We start from the raw sequence: 16,614 nt of genomic DNA on the forward strand, positions 1-16,614 counted from the left end.
GGTTTCTACCTCCCCAAAGCTTTTCATGGAAGCGTGAATATGATGGGAAATTGCTGGAGAATTTGGATTGGAATTGGGCCTGCTGTCTGCACAACAATCTCCCCGTGGGCTAAGACAAAGGCTCATTAGATTTGGGATAACATCCCCCAATTTGTAAGAGGAAGACTGGCAAGTTGCTAAGATTCAGAGGAGATCAACAGGACAGAAGAATCAGCTAACCTTGCAGGCACTGCAGCCATAGCAACAACCTTGGCAAACCCTCCACACGGATAGCAACAAGCCACTTCCAAACTACTGGGAGCTGAGCCAAGAGAGGGAACACTGAGACAAGGACTTCATAAATCTTAAGGATAAACTCCCTTCACATGAAAAACAAAGGACAACTTCTAAAGCATTTCCTTTGATTCCTTCTGATCACTCTTACTTTAAGAAGGCTGGCCCTAAAGTCTGGAGATCAGGCCTACTCTCTGAAATGGAAGGACAAATTGCCCCAAAGTCCTTAACATTCAGGTCCATTAAAACATTAGATCTGCCTGGAGAGACTCTAAACCTTGCAATCTGTTTTGAACAAAGGATAATACTCAAGAATCTCGCGGGCTTTTAGATACAGGATCAAAGATAACAAGTCTGGGAAATTTGAATATAAGGAGAAAAATTATTTTGACTATTGAAGGATATGGGGGAGAAAGTAAACAGCCCTGTGTCATCACAATTGCAAATATGAAATAGTACCAAGGTGCAGTAGGAGTATAACAAATTACGTAACAGACGTGTTGAAGAACCTGGGAATAATCCCATACACCATTTACCCCTTTAACTCCCTACTTTGACTAGTCCAAAATGGAGATGGACATTGAAATCAACCTTTTAGTAATCTGTAGTCACCAGTGTAGCAAATGCATTCTTTAAGATCCCTATTAATTTGGGTCACCAATGTAGTTTGCCCTCATTTGCCAGAATTATACCTTATTGTCCTAAAGCGATAAATTCTCTAGCACTATGTTATAATCTAATAAGGTAAAATTTAAATAGGTGTCCTTGACCTAATTCAAATATATTCGTTTCATGGATGGCACACTGAGTAGCAGTCGGAAGTAATTGTATCTGCGGCTCTGTCTGCCCTTATTAGTTTGATGACTAAAACTGATAAAAGAATTTAACAGAAAAAAGAAATTCAAGGGCACTTCACCAAACAATAACTTTTCTGTGAGTACTGTTATTCAAAACAAATAAATTATGCACTAAATAAGGCAAAGTTTTTGTCCTTGAAATCCACATCACTAAACAGAATGCAAAGAAAGTGTGTGCCATGTACAGATATTGACACATCAGAGTATTATGCTGCAGTCTTGTCAATAGATTACATGGCCTCCTGAACAGCAGGTTCCTTACAGTTTCTCAGACATTTGACCTCTCAGCCAATATTACCAAGACACAACTCTCCAGCAGTCCCTTGACATAGAATCATTGGCATGTCCCTGAGGAGATGACAAAGTCGTCAGGTGTCCAAAATGGTGTACTCATTTTGAAACCAGTTATCAGCCATTCATTGGGAGATAGTTAAAACAGAGCAACTAAAAGAGAGAATATCAAGACTTTTGCCACCACCAAGAATTTGATTATATCTGACACCCAAGTACTCACAAGGAAAAATGGGCAAATGAGCTCTCCATTGTTAAATGGAAGCAGTGTAATCAGGATAGATTAATGCCCTTCACAGAAGAGTGCTGCACACTGGAGGCCAGCCCTTGGCAAGGGCACCCTTACTGATTCCCAAGGTGCACTGCTTCTTCTAAGAGACACTGTTCTTGACCTCTGCGCTCTTCACTCTGATACCTCCAAGATTGTTACTTTCAAATACCACAAGCTATGGTAGCCACCCAAATCTCAGTTTCAGGGCAAACAATTGATTGGAGGTGGAGTCTTCCTCAAGATAATAATTTATCTTCTCAATAATTGTTCCCCTTACTGTGCTGCCTCCCAGAACTCACACCCCATGGCAAACGAGATGAGGCAACAGTCTGGCCAATAAATTTTCTAGAACCTCAGACATACTTGGTCATATTCACCACTAAGAAGGCATCTGGTGCAATACAAATGATAAGTCCTGAATGCTTCTTTGTTAAAGCACCAGAGAGAAAACAGAAGTAGAGTTAACATATTTACTGAATTGGGACAGAGTACATGGCTCATTGGGGAAAAAAACGTGGGTTGGTTAGAAAAATAAAAGTAAACATTTGGGTCTAAAACTATATTTTCTTACATTATAACCACGTTGGGGAAAACCCGTTGATGAAATGAGGAGAGATATTCATTTCTGGATGCCAGAAATCTTAAAACAAATATTCAAACTCCCTTTGATCAAATGAATGACAAGATACATGTGAACCACCTGGAAGCCAAATCAGACAGGGAGCTTTAGTGGCAGACTAGGTACAAGACTAGGATACGGCTTCGCTACGCCCAACTTATCCCAATCAACTGCACTCCTGGGGCCTGAATGAGAAGCAAAGCCACTTTCAGCATATATGGAAACATTTAACCCCTGTCATGGGCCTTTTGATACGTTTCAGCATCCCTTGCCAGAGTGGTCTCTATGCAGAGAAGAGCTGTGGTCTCAAAGCATTAATTACATCCAACCATACACTGAACAGAGTGATGGCTGGGACATGTAGGAAAACAGTCCACCAGGAAAGAAAGCAATCTGTTCCATTTTAACAACTAGAAAAGTTAATAGATGCTAATGAAGGTTGATTTAAATACTTTCCAAGATTGTCTCTGGGTGGTTAATGAATCAACATGATTCAAAAGAACACTTCCAGCAGCATAACAATGTAAATTAAATGTTTCTATTTGTTGGGTAGAACATTCAGCGTCTGTTGCCACAAGTCCAAGGCAATGCACCTGCACCATCACAGCATGATGAGGCCTTTGGTGCAGAAATATGAAGGATATGAAATAGGATGGACCACTTAGTCTCCTGAGATCTGATTGGCTTTAGGGTCATATCCAGATTATTCTGACACTACCCACACATTAAAAATCTTGTGGCATATATAATTTTGGTTAAGCTGGAATAGAAATATATTAACATATCTGATGCCTGTAGGAAACGGTCAATTCTGCGCCCCCGGGGGGCATGCTGACAATATTACAGCCAACCTCACAACAGGCTCTCCACAGGTATCCTAAAAAAATTAAGCACTAAGGAACCCATTATGTGTAATACATTACTTATGTTCTATAAATCTAAAATGATACCAGATATGTTCCGAGGAAGAACTAAGACATAGTCACTCGCATTATTTTCTATAGGGCTTAATTCTCTTGCAACATCCTGTTGAAAAAAACTAACCATCAACATATCGTTTCTCTAATGAGGCAGACTCTGCAAAATCTGCCTGTGCCCAAAGAACTAGAGTTACGTTGGGGAGAAAATAATTACAGGAACAATGAAACCTGCTCTAACATGTTCAGGAAAAAGTGGGAGGAAGTGTTTTAAAATAAATCATCTTGCACACTTTGTAAGTCAAGTCCACACTGGAAGACAAATTGGTGCTAGGTATAAATATCACCAGTTTAAAACTGTTTCTTCAGTTCTGCACTATTATTTACATATTTCCAACCACATGAAAGAAAGAGACCTTTTAAACAACTTAAATGTCCAGGTGTGAGCTGCAGAATTGTTCTGTTCAACCAGAAGTGAACCATTCAACCAATTGCATTAAGGATATGTCTATCCTCCGCCCTACAACTTCTTCAGGATTGTCCCTGTGCACACTATTAGTCCACAGTAGGTTTGCTTAGCAGGCTTAGCTTGAGACCCTTAGAATAGGATTTGTTGCAAGTTCTGTAAAAATATTTAGGTTTGTTCTGAAGAACTAGACCCCTTCTCTGTCAGAAGGAAGAGACTGAACAATTCTAACATTGGGTCAAGGAATTATATGTGTCAAATTAATCACACCAACCGACATTATACTACTAACCCAAATTCCCTAAATAGTAGTACTATATTGTTGGCTAGAGGAAAGTGATATGCCTTAGCCTCACATATCATTTATCTTGAGAGCCAAGATATCCTGGAAACCAGCAGGCTGAGGTTAATTGGGCCCAACATCAGTATGTAGCTCTCTGTCTAGAATAAACTGAAATGGAAACATAAAAGTGTTGATTGTCAGAAACTTGAAATCAGGATTTATCTGGACTAAATTCTCCCTGGATGTCCTAAATTATATTTGCTAGTGGAAGCAGCATGCACTGAATACACAGGAGTCATTTTATGTGCTAATTCCTCACTTACCAATAACGTATAACAGCTTTTTTAATTTTATCGTTAGAAATCAGAAATTGCTTATTCATAGGCATAATAACTTATCTATTGAAGTTAGAGTTTTGGTATATACATATAAAATATTTCTGATGGTTAGTTAATTCACAAAACTGGCAATTTCCATAAACTGCATTATAAATATTAAGTGATAGCCTGAATGGTTTTCTTTTATATATTAAGTTTTTGATATATTTATAATCTCACAAATGGTCAATCGCTTTAAGCTCCTGAACTGTTTTGACATTGCATTTAACTAAAATGAAAATCTTTGAAATTGGCACAGCAAGAGGTCCCTCTACCCCCATGTATTTAGATTTCTGTTATCATTGCAGAAAATGTAGAGAAGTTTGGTAAATGATAGTTAATAGTCCAAGCAAGAAAGAATGGAAAATGTAAATTAATACATGATTGCTAATACAATATTTAAAAATAAAAGAAAATTAAAGAAGCAAGAGGTTGACTAATGGGTGACATATTCACCAAGCATGCTAAGGATATAATAAATGGTTTTCAAAATATTGATTTGATAATAAACCAAATTATTACCCTTCCATATATGAATTAATATGTTCACACACCATTTCCATTTAGGAATACCAAGGGAAATCTATTCAGATACCTAATAGATCATTTCTTCAAATAGTACAATTCAGCAGATGCAAATAGTTTTTCTGACATAGGAAGAGATGGCAATATAGAAATGTAATGAGAATACAAGATATAGTGACTTCCTAGTTTTCCGAGAGTTTGTAAAGCCATTGCTTCAATCATAGTTCATATCTCAAATCACTGCAAGTAGTTATCACAATAAAAAAAATTTAGACCTATATTCCTGTTATATCTCAAAAACACAAAAATTTTGATTGGGTGACAATATTTATTGTGGGCCATCTTTGATCAATGTACTCTCTTTAATTATACAACTTCCTCCATAGATACAAGTTTATGCACCAGCATCATTTTGCAAAAGACTTGAAATACTTGCATAATGTTTGCTTTGGAACACATACTTTAAATACAGGTGTCAAACATTGAACCAAAACTATTCATTTCTAAGTAAAAGTAAAAATATGAATTACTTTATCCTGAAGATTTTTAAAATATTACTGCTAAACCATTTTTTTTACTATTTTTCACATTCATAAAACCAAGAGGTTTTGAGCTAAAACATTTCTCTCTCTCTCATGCTGCAGACACTCAAGTGTACACACAACCCTCCCCCAATACACAAACACACACATTCCCATGTAGCTTTATTAAACTTGTATGTTGAACTCCCTACCCTCACCCTACACATCACCGTCATTTGTTTAAGTAATGAGAGGATGAACTAATAGGAATAACTCCAGACAGCATTAAAGGAACAGTCAGTCTTGCCATTCAAAGTGTGGTCCATGGTCTAGCAGCATCAAGCATCACCTGGGATATTGTTAGACATGCAAAATCTCAGATAGCCTGCTCCCATAGGGCTACGGTTTAACAGATCCATCCTTTGAAAAGATCCCCAGGTGACGTTTTATATACGTTAAAGTTTGAGAAACACTGCTCTAGACCAGTGGTTCTCAAAGTGTGGTCTCCAGACCAACTGCATCAATATGACCTGGGAACCCAGTAAAAATACAGATTTTTAGAACCCATACCAGACCTACAAATCGAATTCTGGGGCTGGGGCCCGGCAATCCGTGTTTTACCAGGCCTTTCACATTTGTAACTGGTGGCAGCTGCTACCATTATCATTACCACATCCCCAAAATTGACTGTCACATCTAAGAGTGGTGACACTGACAACTACTGGGCAAGAGAAAATAAAACCTCAGAAAGGCCTTTAACAACCTACAGGATTTGTAACTGCATAGCTTTCTAAACTCATCTGTGTCACTCTGCCAGTTGGTCACTAAGCTCTAGCCACAAAGCTCTTTCTTGCCTTAGTGACTCCAGACTCACTGTTTCCTCTTCCTGTAAGACTTTGACTCTCCTCTTAGCCTGGCTGGCTCTTTCTTATCCTTTAAGGTCCGTCATAAACATCACCTCTTTAGAGAAGCCTTCTCTGATTCATCCTAACTTTGTTCTCTCTTTTTTTCCATGCCTGAACCTTGTTTTCCTCACAGAGCACATCACAATTCACAATTATGGTATTTGTTAGTTTACTTGTTTACTATCTGTTTCCACTTTTAGATATTAAGCTCCATGATGCAGGGCTCACATCGAATCAAAAAAGTAAGTAAGCAAAATTTGCCTATAATGTTTGATAATTTTCAATATTACGAGTTCTCTAAATACCAAAGTTTTTTCTCTAGGGAACTTAGAATTTTATCATTTTAAAAATATGTTTTATAAATAGCATAACTTTTACCTGAAAAGAAATGAAACCAAAACACAAAATAAAAATGTTTAATTCCCTTTTGAATGCGTGAATTCAATACAAATTGATAATGCATTTTTCTAGGCCAAAGGATCCAATTTTACATTTAGAAGGCAATTGAATGCAAAAAAATATAATCTATGCTATACTTTATTTTTAAAAAGAAATCCAAGATCTTATTCTATGCTTAATGTGTTGCATAATGATGTCTTCTTTACAGCCCAAGACACCACAACAAAGAAATGGCACAATAAAGGAATTTTTGTGTTTTTTCTCTTTGTATTATCTCCATATACCAGTAAAAAATAAACTCTTTAATAAATAAATATATATAATAAATATTTGCAAATTGAAAATGTATAAATAGGTCCATCCTTTAAAAAAATGTTCTGTCTTGGTGTGGCATGTTTCATAGTCCACATTTCCCCCAGGCTTTTTACATATAATTCTGTAACTTGGAAAATCATACAAGGTCCTTAGAATTTATGTAACAATAATCTTGGCCAACTATGTCAATCCATTTCTTCAACATGAAGTATCTATTTTTAATGTAACTTTTAAAGTAAACATAATCCAGAGAGGTGAGGCACCAGCAGCAAACTAGGTGGGGTTCCCATTATCCACAGTTTAACAGATTTTTCCGCTTCAATCTACTAGTAAGGACTGAGCCTGTGTTCCTAAGGGAACTTAATCCACTTATAAAGAGAGATCTTGATCTACTTCAAGTCAAAATATTTTTTTTGTTTGTTCTCAATATTCTTTCCAAATTCAGTCTCCCAGTGGAAAGCAGACTCTGTAACCTTCTGAACGTCTTCCTGGGTTATTATTTTATGATGAGAACTATGATAAGAAAGTATGGTTGTAGTTTAGTTCTTTAGCAAAGACACTGCCACACTTCAACTGTACATCAGTATGTCCTTGTACAATTCGGGAACTCTTTCTGGATCCACTGGTCTAGGCAAGAAATGTGTAAATTTCTGATGTCTTTTGGACCTGGCACCATCTCTTGGAGTTCCATCTTTGTTGAGTGCCACAAAATACCTGCGGCCAGTGTCCGCATGTTTGTATATGTTGGATGAATAGGTATTATACCAATTCTCTTCAAATTGCTCCCTAAAGATGCATTCAGAAGTCAGTTTCTCCTAAAAGAAAGAAAGTAACTACCATTAAAAAGATGCCTTCGAGAGAATTTCCTTAGAAAAGCCTGAGCTCTATATTTTTATTTCTTTGCTTATAACTATATCCTTGTCAAAGAAGGAGGAAGATTAAATTGTTTTTGTGTTTTTTTGTTTTAATTCATATGTTATCTAGAATTCTTTCTTCCAGCTGACTCCATCTAGCAGTTTACTTCAAAGAACTTTAAGTTAAACATCAATTCTCAATTTTATTTTCAAATACTTAATAAATACTCAGAACTTTCTCATGCTCCGCTTTATCTCCTTCCTACCACCATCACCACCAAATGAGCCTGTAGTTTATCTTGTGCCATCATTAGATGACAAAGTTCGACATAGCAAATCTCTTGCATTATCTTGAAAGATTTCAAGATCTTGCTAAAATCCAAATTCCTAATTCAAGATGATCATTCTAAATCATACATCTTCCCTCTATGACTATATTAATTGATGACGTATTCTCCATGATTAACTTTTTTTTTGGGGGGGGAAGATTAGCCCTGAGCTAACATCTGCTGCCAATCCTCTTCTTTTTGCTGAGGAAGACTAGCCCTGAGCTAACATCCGTGCCCATCTTCCTCTACTTTACATGTGGGACGTCTACCGCAGCATGGCTTACCAAGTTGTGCCATGTCCGCACCCAGGGTCCAAACTGGCGAACTCTGGGCCTCCAAAGAGGAAAGTGAGAACTTAACCACTGCGCCACCCGGCCAGCTCTCCCCATGATTAACTTTTATCTGGATGTTCCTATTAGGTAAATATAATAAAAGCCCAGCAATGTCTTGTCTTTTCAAGGTGGACTGTGTATTATTCTAAGGGATAGGCCATAGTAGCTTTTTTAATCCAACACATACATGAAGAAGGAAGATTATGTGCATGTTTTTCTCTTTTAATTGTAATCCTATTCTTATGATTGTTACACAAGACATTATTTCTCTTTCTTCTGAGCTGACAGAAAGCCAAGAAAGGGCAAGTTTTGCCCTTACGAAGAACAGACGCTAACTGGAATACCACTTACTGAAATACTATAACCAATTTTTCTCATTGTATATTGAGATTGTAACTGTATATTGTGGTCTCAATTGATATTTTAAGAAAAATAAGGTACCAAATAGTGCCATTTGCTAAATCATAAACAAGTAAATTCTCTTTGGAGATAGTTACAGAGACTTTGACTTTAAGAAGGGATTTCATACAAGAGGATGGGGGAAGAGTGGCACATATTTACACTTTACCAATTTTCTTAAAATTAAATAAGCAACTGGGAACAAATAAAAATGTTACTAGTGAAAGAGAAAAATCTACATTGTACTGCCCGTGCAGTTTTATATTATCCTGTTACTCTAATTTTTGAGTTGTTGCTGCTGCTTTGTTGTAAAAGAAAAAAAACACAACAACAAAACTTATACTGATGAAATGTTAACCTGAAAAGTTTACTTTAAGCCCCATATTTAAAACACTTATAGTAGACCCAGGAATGTGCTTTTACCCTCAGTGGCAAGTTAAAAATTGCCTAATGCAACTCTGAGTGAGTTCATGGCTATTGTAATTATCAAAGACTGTAGATATGGTCAAACCAGTGTGGTTGTCATTTTCTGTTGTTGCTTAAATATCCTAAAATTTCGTTCACTCATCTCCTATATATGAAGATCAGTGAGTAAGTCACATGTACTTAGTGATGGAGGATGATAATAGGTAGAGAAAATTTACATTAAACGAATGGAAAGGTGAAAAGAATGTAACGTGGTAAGAAGAAAATGCTCTCATTTTTCTCTGTTTCTGTTAGGAGTGATCAAAATATGGAGGAAGGTAGAAAAACCCAGGATAATAGTCAAAAAGAACTAGCGAGCTGAAAGAAAAGTTTGAGGCTTAAAAAATGAAAGTGAGTTACTATACTATGGCCCAGACACGTGGTAATTTATCGGGATATAGGTTTTTAATTTTTACATAAATTTATTTTATATATTTCTTATGACATTCATTATTGGTAGATATTTTATTTACAAAATGGATAGTCATTATTTTAAGAATTACAACAATTTTTTAAAAATACATACTGATCCATAGAGTTCTCCTTTGTCATTCATTCCCAGATAAAGACCGCTGTCCACACCTCTAATACTGACGAGTCCCACTGCCACACTGATGAACTCCAGGATACCTGAATTTATAAACAAAATAATAATTTGCATTTGTTAATGAACATATGATAATGAGGATCTTCCAGATAGTAATAGACCAATATTGCTAAAAATAATGATTTAGGTGAAAGTCTTTTGTAAATTGAAAAGCGCTATACAATTATCTTATTATGATGATCCTCCCGTTTTACAGATGAAAAAAAAAAACCTAAAAAGGAAAAAATTTCTCATCGTGGTAAGTTAAGGGTGTAGAACCTCTAACTAGACTAACCTGGGTTTGAATTCCAGTTCAGTAACTTACTGGCTAGTCTGACTATGCAAGTCATCTGTCTTCTTTGAACTTCAATGTCATTATATGTCAAATGGGTGAAATGCCCCCTACAGGAGAGAGGTAAGGACTAACACATTTAGGCATTCAACAAATGGAAGCTATTATTATCATAAACTAATATATAATAGAGGTGTTCTTAGTTCTCCATGATTCCACTAATTACCATCATGTTCTACTAATTGTTTTGTTTTGTTTTTGCTTACTCTCAATCAAGTCAATCTTTTACTAGCAGCAATCAGTATACCTTATATGGATATTTTATTATTTTATGATTTATAAGGGACTTCTACTTATATTTCCTACCTAGTCTTCAAAAACAATCCCCTAAGATAGGTATGGAAGATATAATTACCCTCATTTTACATATAAAGAAACTGAGGCTCAAAGAGGTTTATTGACTTGCCTGAGGATATGACATTTGTAATGAACAGGACTGATACTTGAATTCACATCTTCTGAGCTTTAATCCAATGTTTCTACTTCAGGACGCTCTTTCTTTAGGACAATACCGTAGTTTCAAAACTTTATAGACTACATAATATGCTGTTTCCTGTTACATCATTCTTAAAAATAAATTGTATAGTCCAAAAAAGTAAAAGAACTTTATAATTCATTAAAGGTGATAGCCAACTATCAAGAATTTAGCCTGCAAGTTGATTGTGCTACCAATAACTTTCTAGAATTATTTTCACTTATCAATAGGTAAACCAGCATCGAAAACTCTCCACTTAATACACTAAAACACCATAGTAAAACCAAAAAACCCTTAATACTTCCCTCTGCATCACTCTTTTTCACTGCAAACACTAACTTTTAGACTCATGTCTTTGTCTTGTTGGACTCTTGTGAAAAAGAATATAGACATACTTTCTATGCTTGGAGCTGTCTTCCTCAATAGCTTTCTACCTTTTCCCCCTTCACCCCCTCTTAAGCTCTACAAACAGTACAAACGTGTACCATTTAGCCTTGTTCCTGCTCTTAAGTCATTTCTAAATTTATTGTACAAGTTTCTGTTTAGACACGTGATGTCCCCAAGACCAAGGGAAAGTACAAAATCTGGCTATTTGCTTATACGGAAGGCTCTAGTCTGTGCAGAGCCTAATTCACTCTTTAGCAGAAACACAGATTCTTAAGGTCTAACCATAGTTAAGAGCTCAAATGAACTCTTTCAAACTATTAGGCGATCATGTAGAACACTAGAGCTATCGAGGATCTTACAGCAACAATACACTCCTAAATAGTCTATAAGTGGCTTGAAAGAGTCAGTGTCACTAATTGAGAGCCTAAGGCAGAGAGAAGATATAGCCATTGACACAGACTCCATTGGATAGCCATTATAATGACAAATATGGAGATGGGGATCAAATGAAAATCAAAGTTACTATCGAGCTTATCAGTGAGTGATTCCTGTTGGAAACAAAAATAGAAGCCCCAAACACGATTGACAGAAGAAGTTATATTAGTGGAATTTCATCCAGGACATACTTACAAATGTACAATTACTTGAAGTTGTATTGAATGTTAAATTCAAACTGAAAAGTGTACTATGGCTCTTATGTAACTTAATTCTCTTTAAGTATCTGATTTACATTAAGATATTCTTCGTTTTCAAAAAACAGACAGGAACTGATTAACTGATTAGAAAGTATAATAGAACCAGTTTTCAAGTACAATAAAATATAAGCTTCATTTCCATATGAACGAGTTATATAACAGATCTTATAAAGTATCCATTTTTCTTGCAAAACTAAATGGTACACCATCTAAACTTTAATCCTCATCTTAAGATAATGCTGTCATCTTGCCCAAAAAAATGTGGTTGTAGAAAGACAAGAAATTACATATGTTCTTAGAATGATTATATTCAATAGTTTCAACATTATTAAATGACACCCAAAACCTCATACACAACCAGGCATAAATAATTTTGCAATGGCTCATGGGGGATGATGGGAAAAAAGTTATGTTTTTTGTGTTCCTCTTAAAGTTTTTAGCCACACTTTTTAATTCTGATCCTTTTTCTCCTCAAAGAAATAGTATACCACAGAGCAATTTGTAATCATTTGATTCTTAAATGAGATTTGACAAGTCTTTCTTATTTATAATATGAGGTGGCAACTAAGCTAATTCCTTAACAAAGAGTAGACATGAAAAACTTTCCTTAAGTGGTAATCACAGATTTTGGATAGATTTTCTAATGCCCAGTGTCCCATAAAAAGACTTGAAGGTACTTTGTCTTTCTGGTATCGTTTTCAAAGCCAGTTTTTTTTTTCCCATCATAATAAACAGGTGAGTCAACCCACAATGCAACCACATCAGACAAATCTGTGGAGAATAGGGAAGAATAAAGGAAAAGCCTTTAAAGGAATACGTTTGATCTCAGGCTCAACTTTTTTTTTTTAAGTAATGATTCCATGTTTATGTATTAGGTGAAATCTTCCTGCCATCCTACTGTGCAGAAAAACTCTGTTATAAGTGTAGAGCTAACTCAGATAGGAAATTATTTAAACCCCACTGGGACCTTTTTGTTTATTTTCTATTGATGTGGTTTCAAAATTATAAAATACAGGATTCTGACATTTTTATTTAATCATGGCCAAATTAGTATAATTATCAAACACATTATTTATTTCAACATCTAAAATAGCCATTCTTAAGCTTTTTTCAAAATTCTTACTTTGATGACACAGAAATGTTTAAAAGAAAAATAGCAAAATAATTTCACAATTAATAATTGAAACACTAGAAAAAGAAGGCAAATATAGAGAGAAGCATATAATGTTATACAGGCTAAACATAAACTTTCTTCTCATCTCCACTCCCTTGTAGTAAATTATGATGTCTTAGCTATCAAAGGCCACTAGGATGCACTGTAATGCATTATAGAGGCTGTGCACTCCTTTAGGATACCAAACTAATGTGGGTTATCTTCTCCTTGTGTGACAGTAAATATTCTGTTTTGATATGTATCCTCCCATCAGAGAGTAACAAATCAGCACAAAATGAGTCTAACTCATATTTTTGCAATTACCAAATAATTACACGAAATTTTAGCAAAAAAAAGTTCTAATAAGATGGTAATTCTGATATGCAACATTCATTTCTTAAGGAGTGGATTTAAATACGAGTTTAATGAATGCTATCAAGTCTACAAATATTTATTAATCTCTTCCCATAGGGTCAGTCTTACACAGAGACGCAAAGTGGAAGAAGCAACTCTTGTCATTGGGGGAGATTACAGTTGAATTACAAGTGTCTTGAAAGCAGAATTTCCATGGCTATGCAGGAAATATATTGCAGGCAGGATGTCTAAATATTACCTAAGCTTAACTTCTGTCTGTTCTACTTAAGGGCTTTATCGCATTTGTGTCCATGTCTAAATCTTTCTGGTAGCTGGAAGATTTTTCTGTAACAAGCGGATGGAGCGCAGTAATTCTTAAAGGCAAGAGAACTGAGCCACCTGGTGTCAGCCACGTTCCTTAGAATCAGAATCTCAGCCTCCTCAATTTAGAAACCACTTTCCAAAAGTGACCCCAAGGTTGGCCACTGGGTCATGACACTCTTGACTCATAGTCAATGGGAATTTGGAAGAGATCAGTGGAAGCTGCAAACATATGGGTTTTAAAAAGTTAATTTTCTAAGCCCTTAAGTGCTACTAAATGACCACCACATGCTCATTTCTACGTTTGGAGCTACAAATGCCCCTCGAACCGAGATTTACACTTCTCCAAAGTTTTAACGAGTGCTACAAGTCAGAAAAGGAATTAGATATAAGAACAAGGGGATGAGGACAAGATAAGAGAGGGCGACTCAGAGACGAGATTCTCAAAGAATCCCACAGGGGTAAGGAAGGGAAAGGGAGCTGACTCTGTGTTGGGTAGTTTCACATCGCTGCTGACAAGTAAACGGTACCTTTTAAAAAAATACAACAAATCTCTGCAATGATGTCCCAAGTTTAATGATCCAAATCCTTTGAGTGCTATCTCCTTGACTCTAATATGATGAAAACTTCTGCAATGGGGGAAAGATCGTGGGATGTTAGAACCGTAAAGCATCTTAAAGCCACCACTTAATTTAATCTCATCATCGTACAGATGAGAAAACTAAGACTCAAACTGGTGAGGGTATTGCTAGTCACACAGCTAGTTAGGGAGTAATCGACAGTAGAAACCTTAGGATTTCTCAGTCTAGTGTCTTAACAATGTGCCTTAACAATCATTCGCTTGTTCCTTTCTTTTAACCCCTTCTGCTCCCAGGCACTGCTGGAGGTATTCTGAAATGTGTCCCTATGTGTTCCCACCCCTATCTTCTTTCGCTTCCCCATTTCCTCTTACATAGGGTCAATACCCAGGTCTTTGCTTTCAGGCTTCGAAGAGCATCTTGGCTGAAGGACTGGGCATGCTCAGTAGCCAGCTAGGCTTTTTTTCTCTCTCTCTCACCCAAAGAGAACTTGAAGAGCGCAGCAAAGTGCAGCCAGGTGAGCCTGACAGTAGCGGCGGGGCCCACGGAAAGTTAATCTGTTACCACTTCGGGTGAACATTTACGGTTCTCTAGGTAGATACATAAATGCTCACATCCTATACAAGAGCGACCCTCTGAGCAGCAGCCATGAATGCAGAATCAACTGCATAACTGTGGGGCATGTTTAAAGAAGCGGAATTCTTCCTGCTATTAATTTTCAAGTGGATGAAACTGGGGGAAATGTGAGAGAAAGTAGGAGAAAATAACACAGAGATTTAAAAAACTGCCTGCGAGATACATGTGATTCCGAGTCCAGGTCTTGGTATCCCAGGCAGCAGGAAAGGAAGGGCAGCAAGGTGCGTGGGGAGCATCCACGCTTTCCCCTCCCGCCTCCAGCATCTGGAGCAGCAGGCCTGCTAGAGATTGCAGCTGCAAGCGGGCAGGAAAAGTCCTCCTCGTTCCTGTGGTGGCCCGCCCTTCAGCCTCCGCCCGCACTCCGCGCTGGATGGGTCCCGGGACCTTGGGCTCCGCGCAGCTCTCCCGGAGGCGCAGGCGAGGAAGGAGGCGCAGGGGGTGAAGAGGAGCTTGGGGTGGGGGGTGCTGGGGTGCCGGTACATACCAAAGAGGCTGTGGTCCTGCCGGGTGCCCTGCACGCTGCCGTCGGGCAGGATCTGCAGGTGGAAGCCGGTGCGGCAGTAGAGCTGCCGGCGGCGCAGGATGCCGTGCAGGTGCGCCAGCTCCGCAGCCCCGGGCCCTCCACGCGCGCCCCGCTCCGCCGCGCCCCGGCGCTCGCCCAGCAGCGGCGGCCGCTCCCCGGCAGGAGGCAGCAGGAAGTGCGAGCCCACCTGCTGGCCCAAGCCCTCCAGGCCGCCCAGGAAGGCCCCGACTTCGGCTAAGGGAGCCATGGGGAGGCGCGAGGGAGAGGCGGAGAATCCGGAAAACAAAAGACCCCCAACAAAAAGTGTAGCAGGGATGGGGAGGTGAATGGCGAAAATTATAGCAAAACACGCGCAAAAAGTCAAGGCCCGGTTACTCCTGTGAGGTCGCTGAATGGACTTTGCACTGAGATAGCAGGAAAGCTTTCACTGTCTCGGAGCGATCTTCTTTCCTTGGGTAGGTGGGAGCCGGCTGCTTGCTTTGCAAAAACATCTATAGCTGCCGCTGCCAATACTGGGGCTGGGGCCGGGGCTGGGGCCGGGGGCTGGGGCTCCAACTCCGCAAACTGATCAGATCAGAGTCCTGTGTACATACACACCGAGTATATATGCCGGTCCTCTTGACATATGCTAATCAAGTCCTTTCATGCGCGGTGGGGAGGTTCTGTTTGAAATCTTAAACCGGCCTCCTCTCAACACGTTTTTGCTCTTCGGAAGTGACCAAAAGGGGCCCTTGACGGTTCTCTACCCATGCAGTCGCAAAAAATCATTCCCACACTTGGCCAAAGCTAGCCAGCAACTTCGGGGAGGCGCAGTCAAGGCTCCTCTTTGCGTTTGTCTTTGGCACAACCGTGATGCTGTTCGGCTGCTGCTGTGCAACCGCCTTTGATGTGAGCTCCTTTGCAGTGATAGATTGCTGCTAAAAGGAGGCCAGCTTGGCAGGTATATAGAAGAGGGGAAAGAGGGAGGGAGGGAAAACGGGGACGGGGGAGGAGAGGAGGAGGAAAAGGAAAGAAGAGGAGGAGAATTGGACTCTTTGGGAGCTGCGAGGAGCCTGCAGTGGACAGGTGCAAAGAAAAGTAAGAGAGGGAGAAGGAAAAAGAGCGTTACCTGAGGCTTAGACCTGCCCAGACATACATGAAAGGAAAGTCAAAGCTT

At 38.5% G+C, this 16,614-nt stretch overlaps 1 protein-coding gene across 1 annotated transcript; it reads right to left on the reverse strand.

Annotated features, from left to right (window-relative positions):
• Nucleotides 1–7,588: 7,588 nt before the first annotated feature.
• On the reverse strand, nt 7,589–15,705 carry FGF20 (fibroblast growth factor 20). The gene is made up of 3 exons (XM_046648372.1): nt 15,420–15,705; nt 9,925–10,028; nt 7,589–7,834 (listed from the first exon to the last, which is right to left on the reverse strand). The coding sequence occupies exons 1-3, from the start codon at nt 15,703–15,705 to the stop codon at nt 7,589–7,591; spliced, it is 636 nt and encodes a 211-aa protein (XP_046504328.1).
• Between the last annotated feature and the right edge of the window lie 909 nt (nt 15,706–16,614).

This window comes from Equus quagga, chromosome 22 (genome assembly GCF_021613505.1).
Source record: "Equus quagga isolate Etosha38 chromosome 22, UCLA_HA_Equagga_1.0, whole genome shotgun sequence".
Taxonomy (NCBI): Eukaryota; Metazoa; Chordata; class Mammalia; order Perissodactyla; family Equidae; genus Equus; species Equus quagga.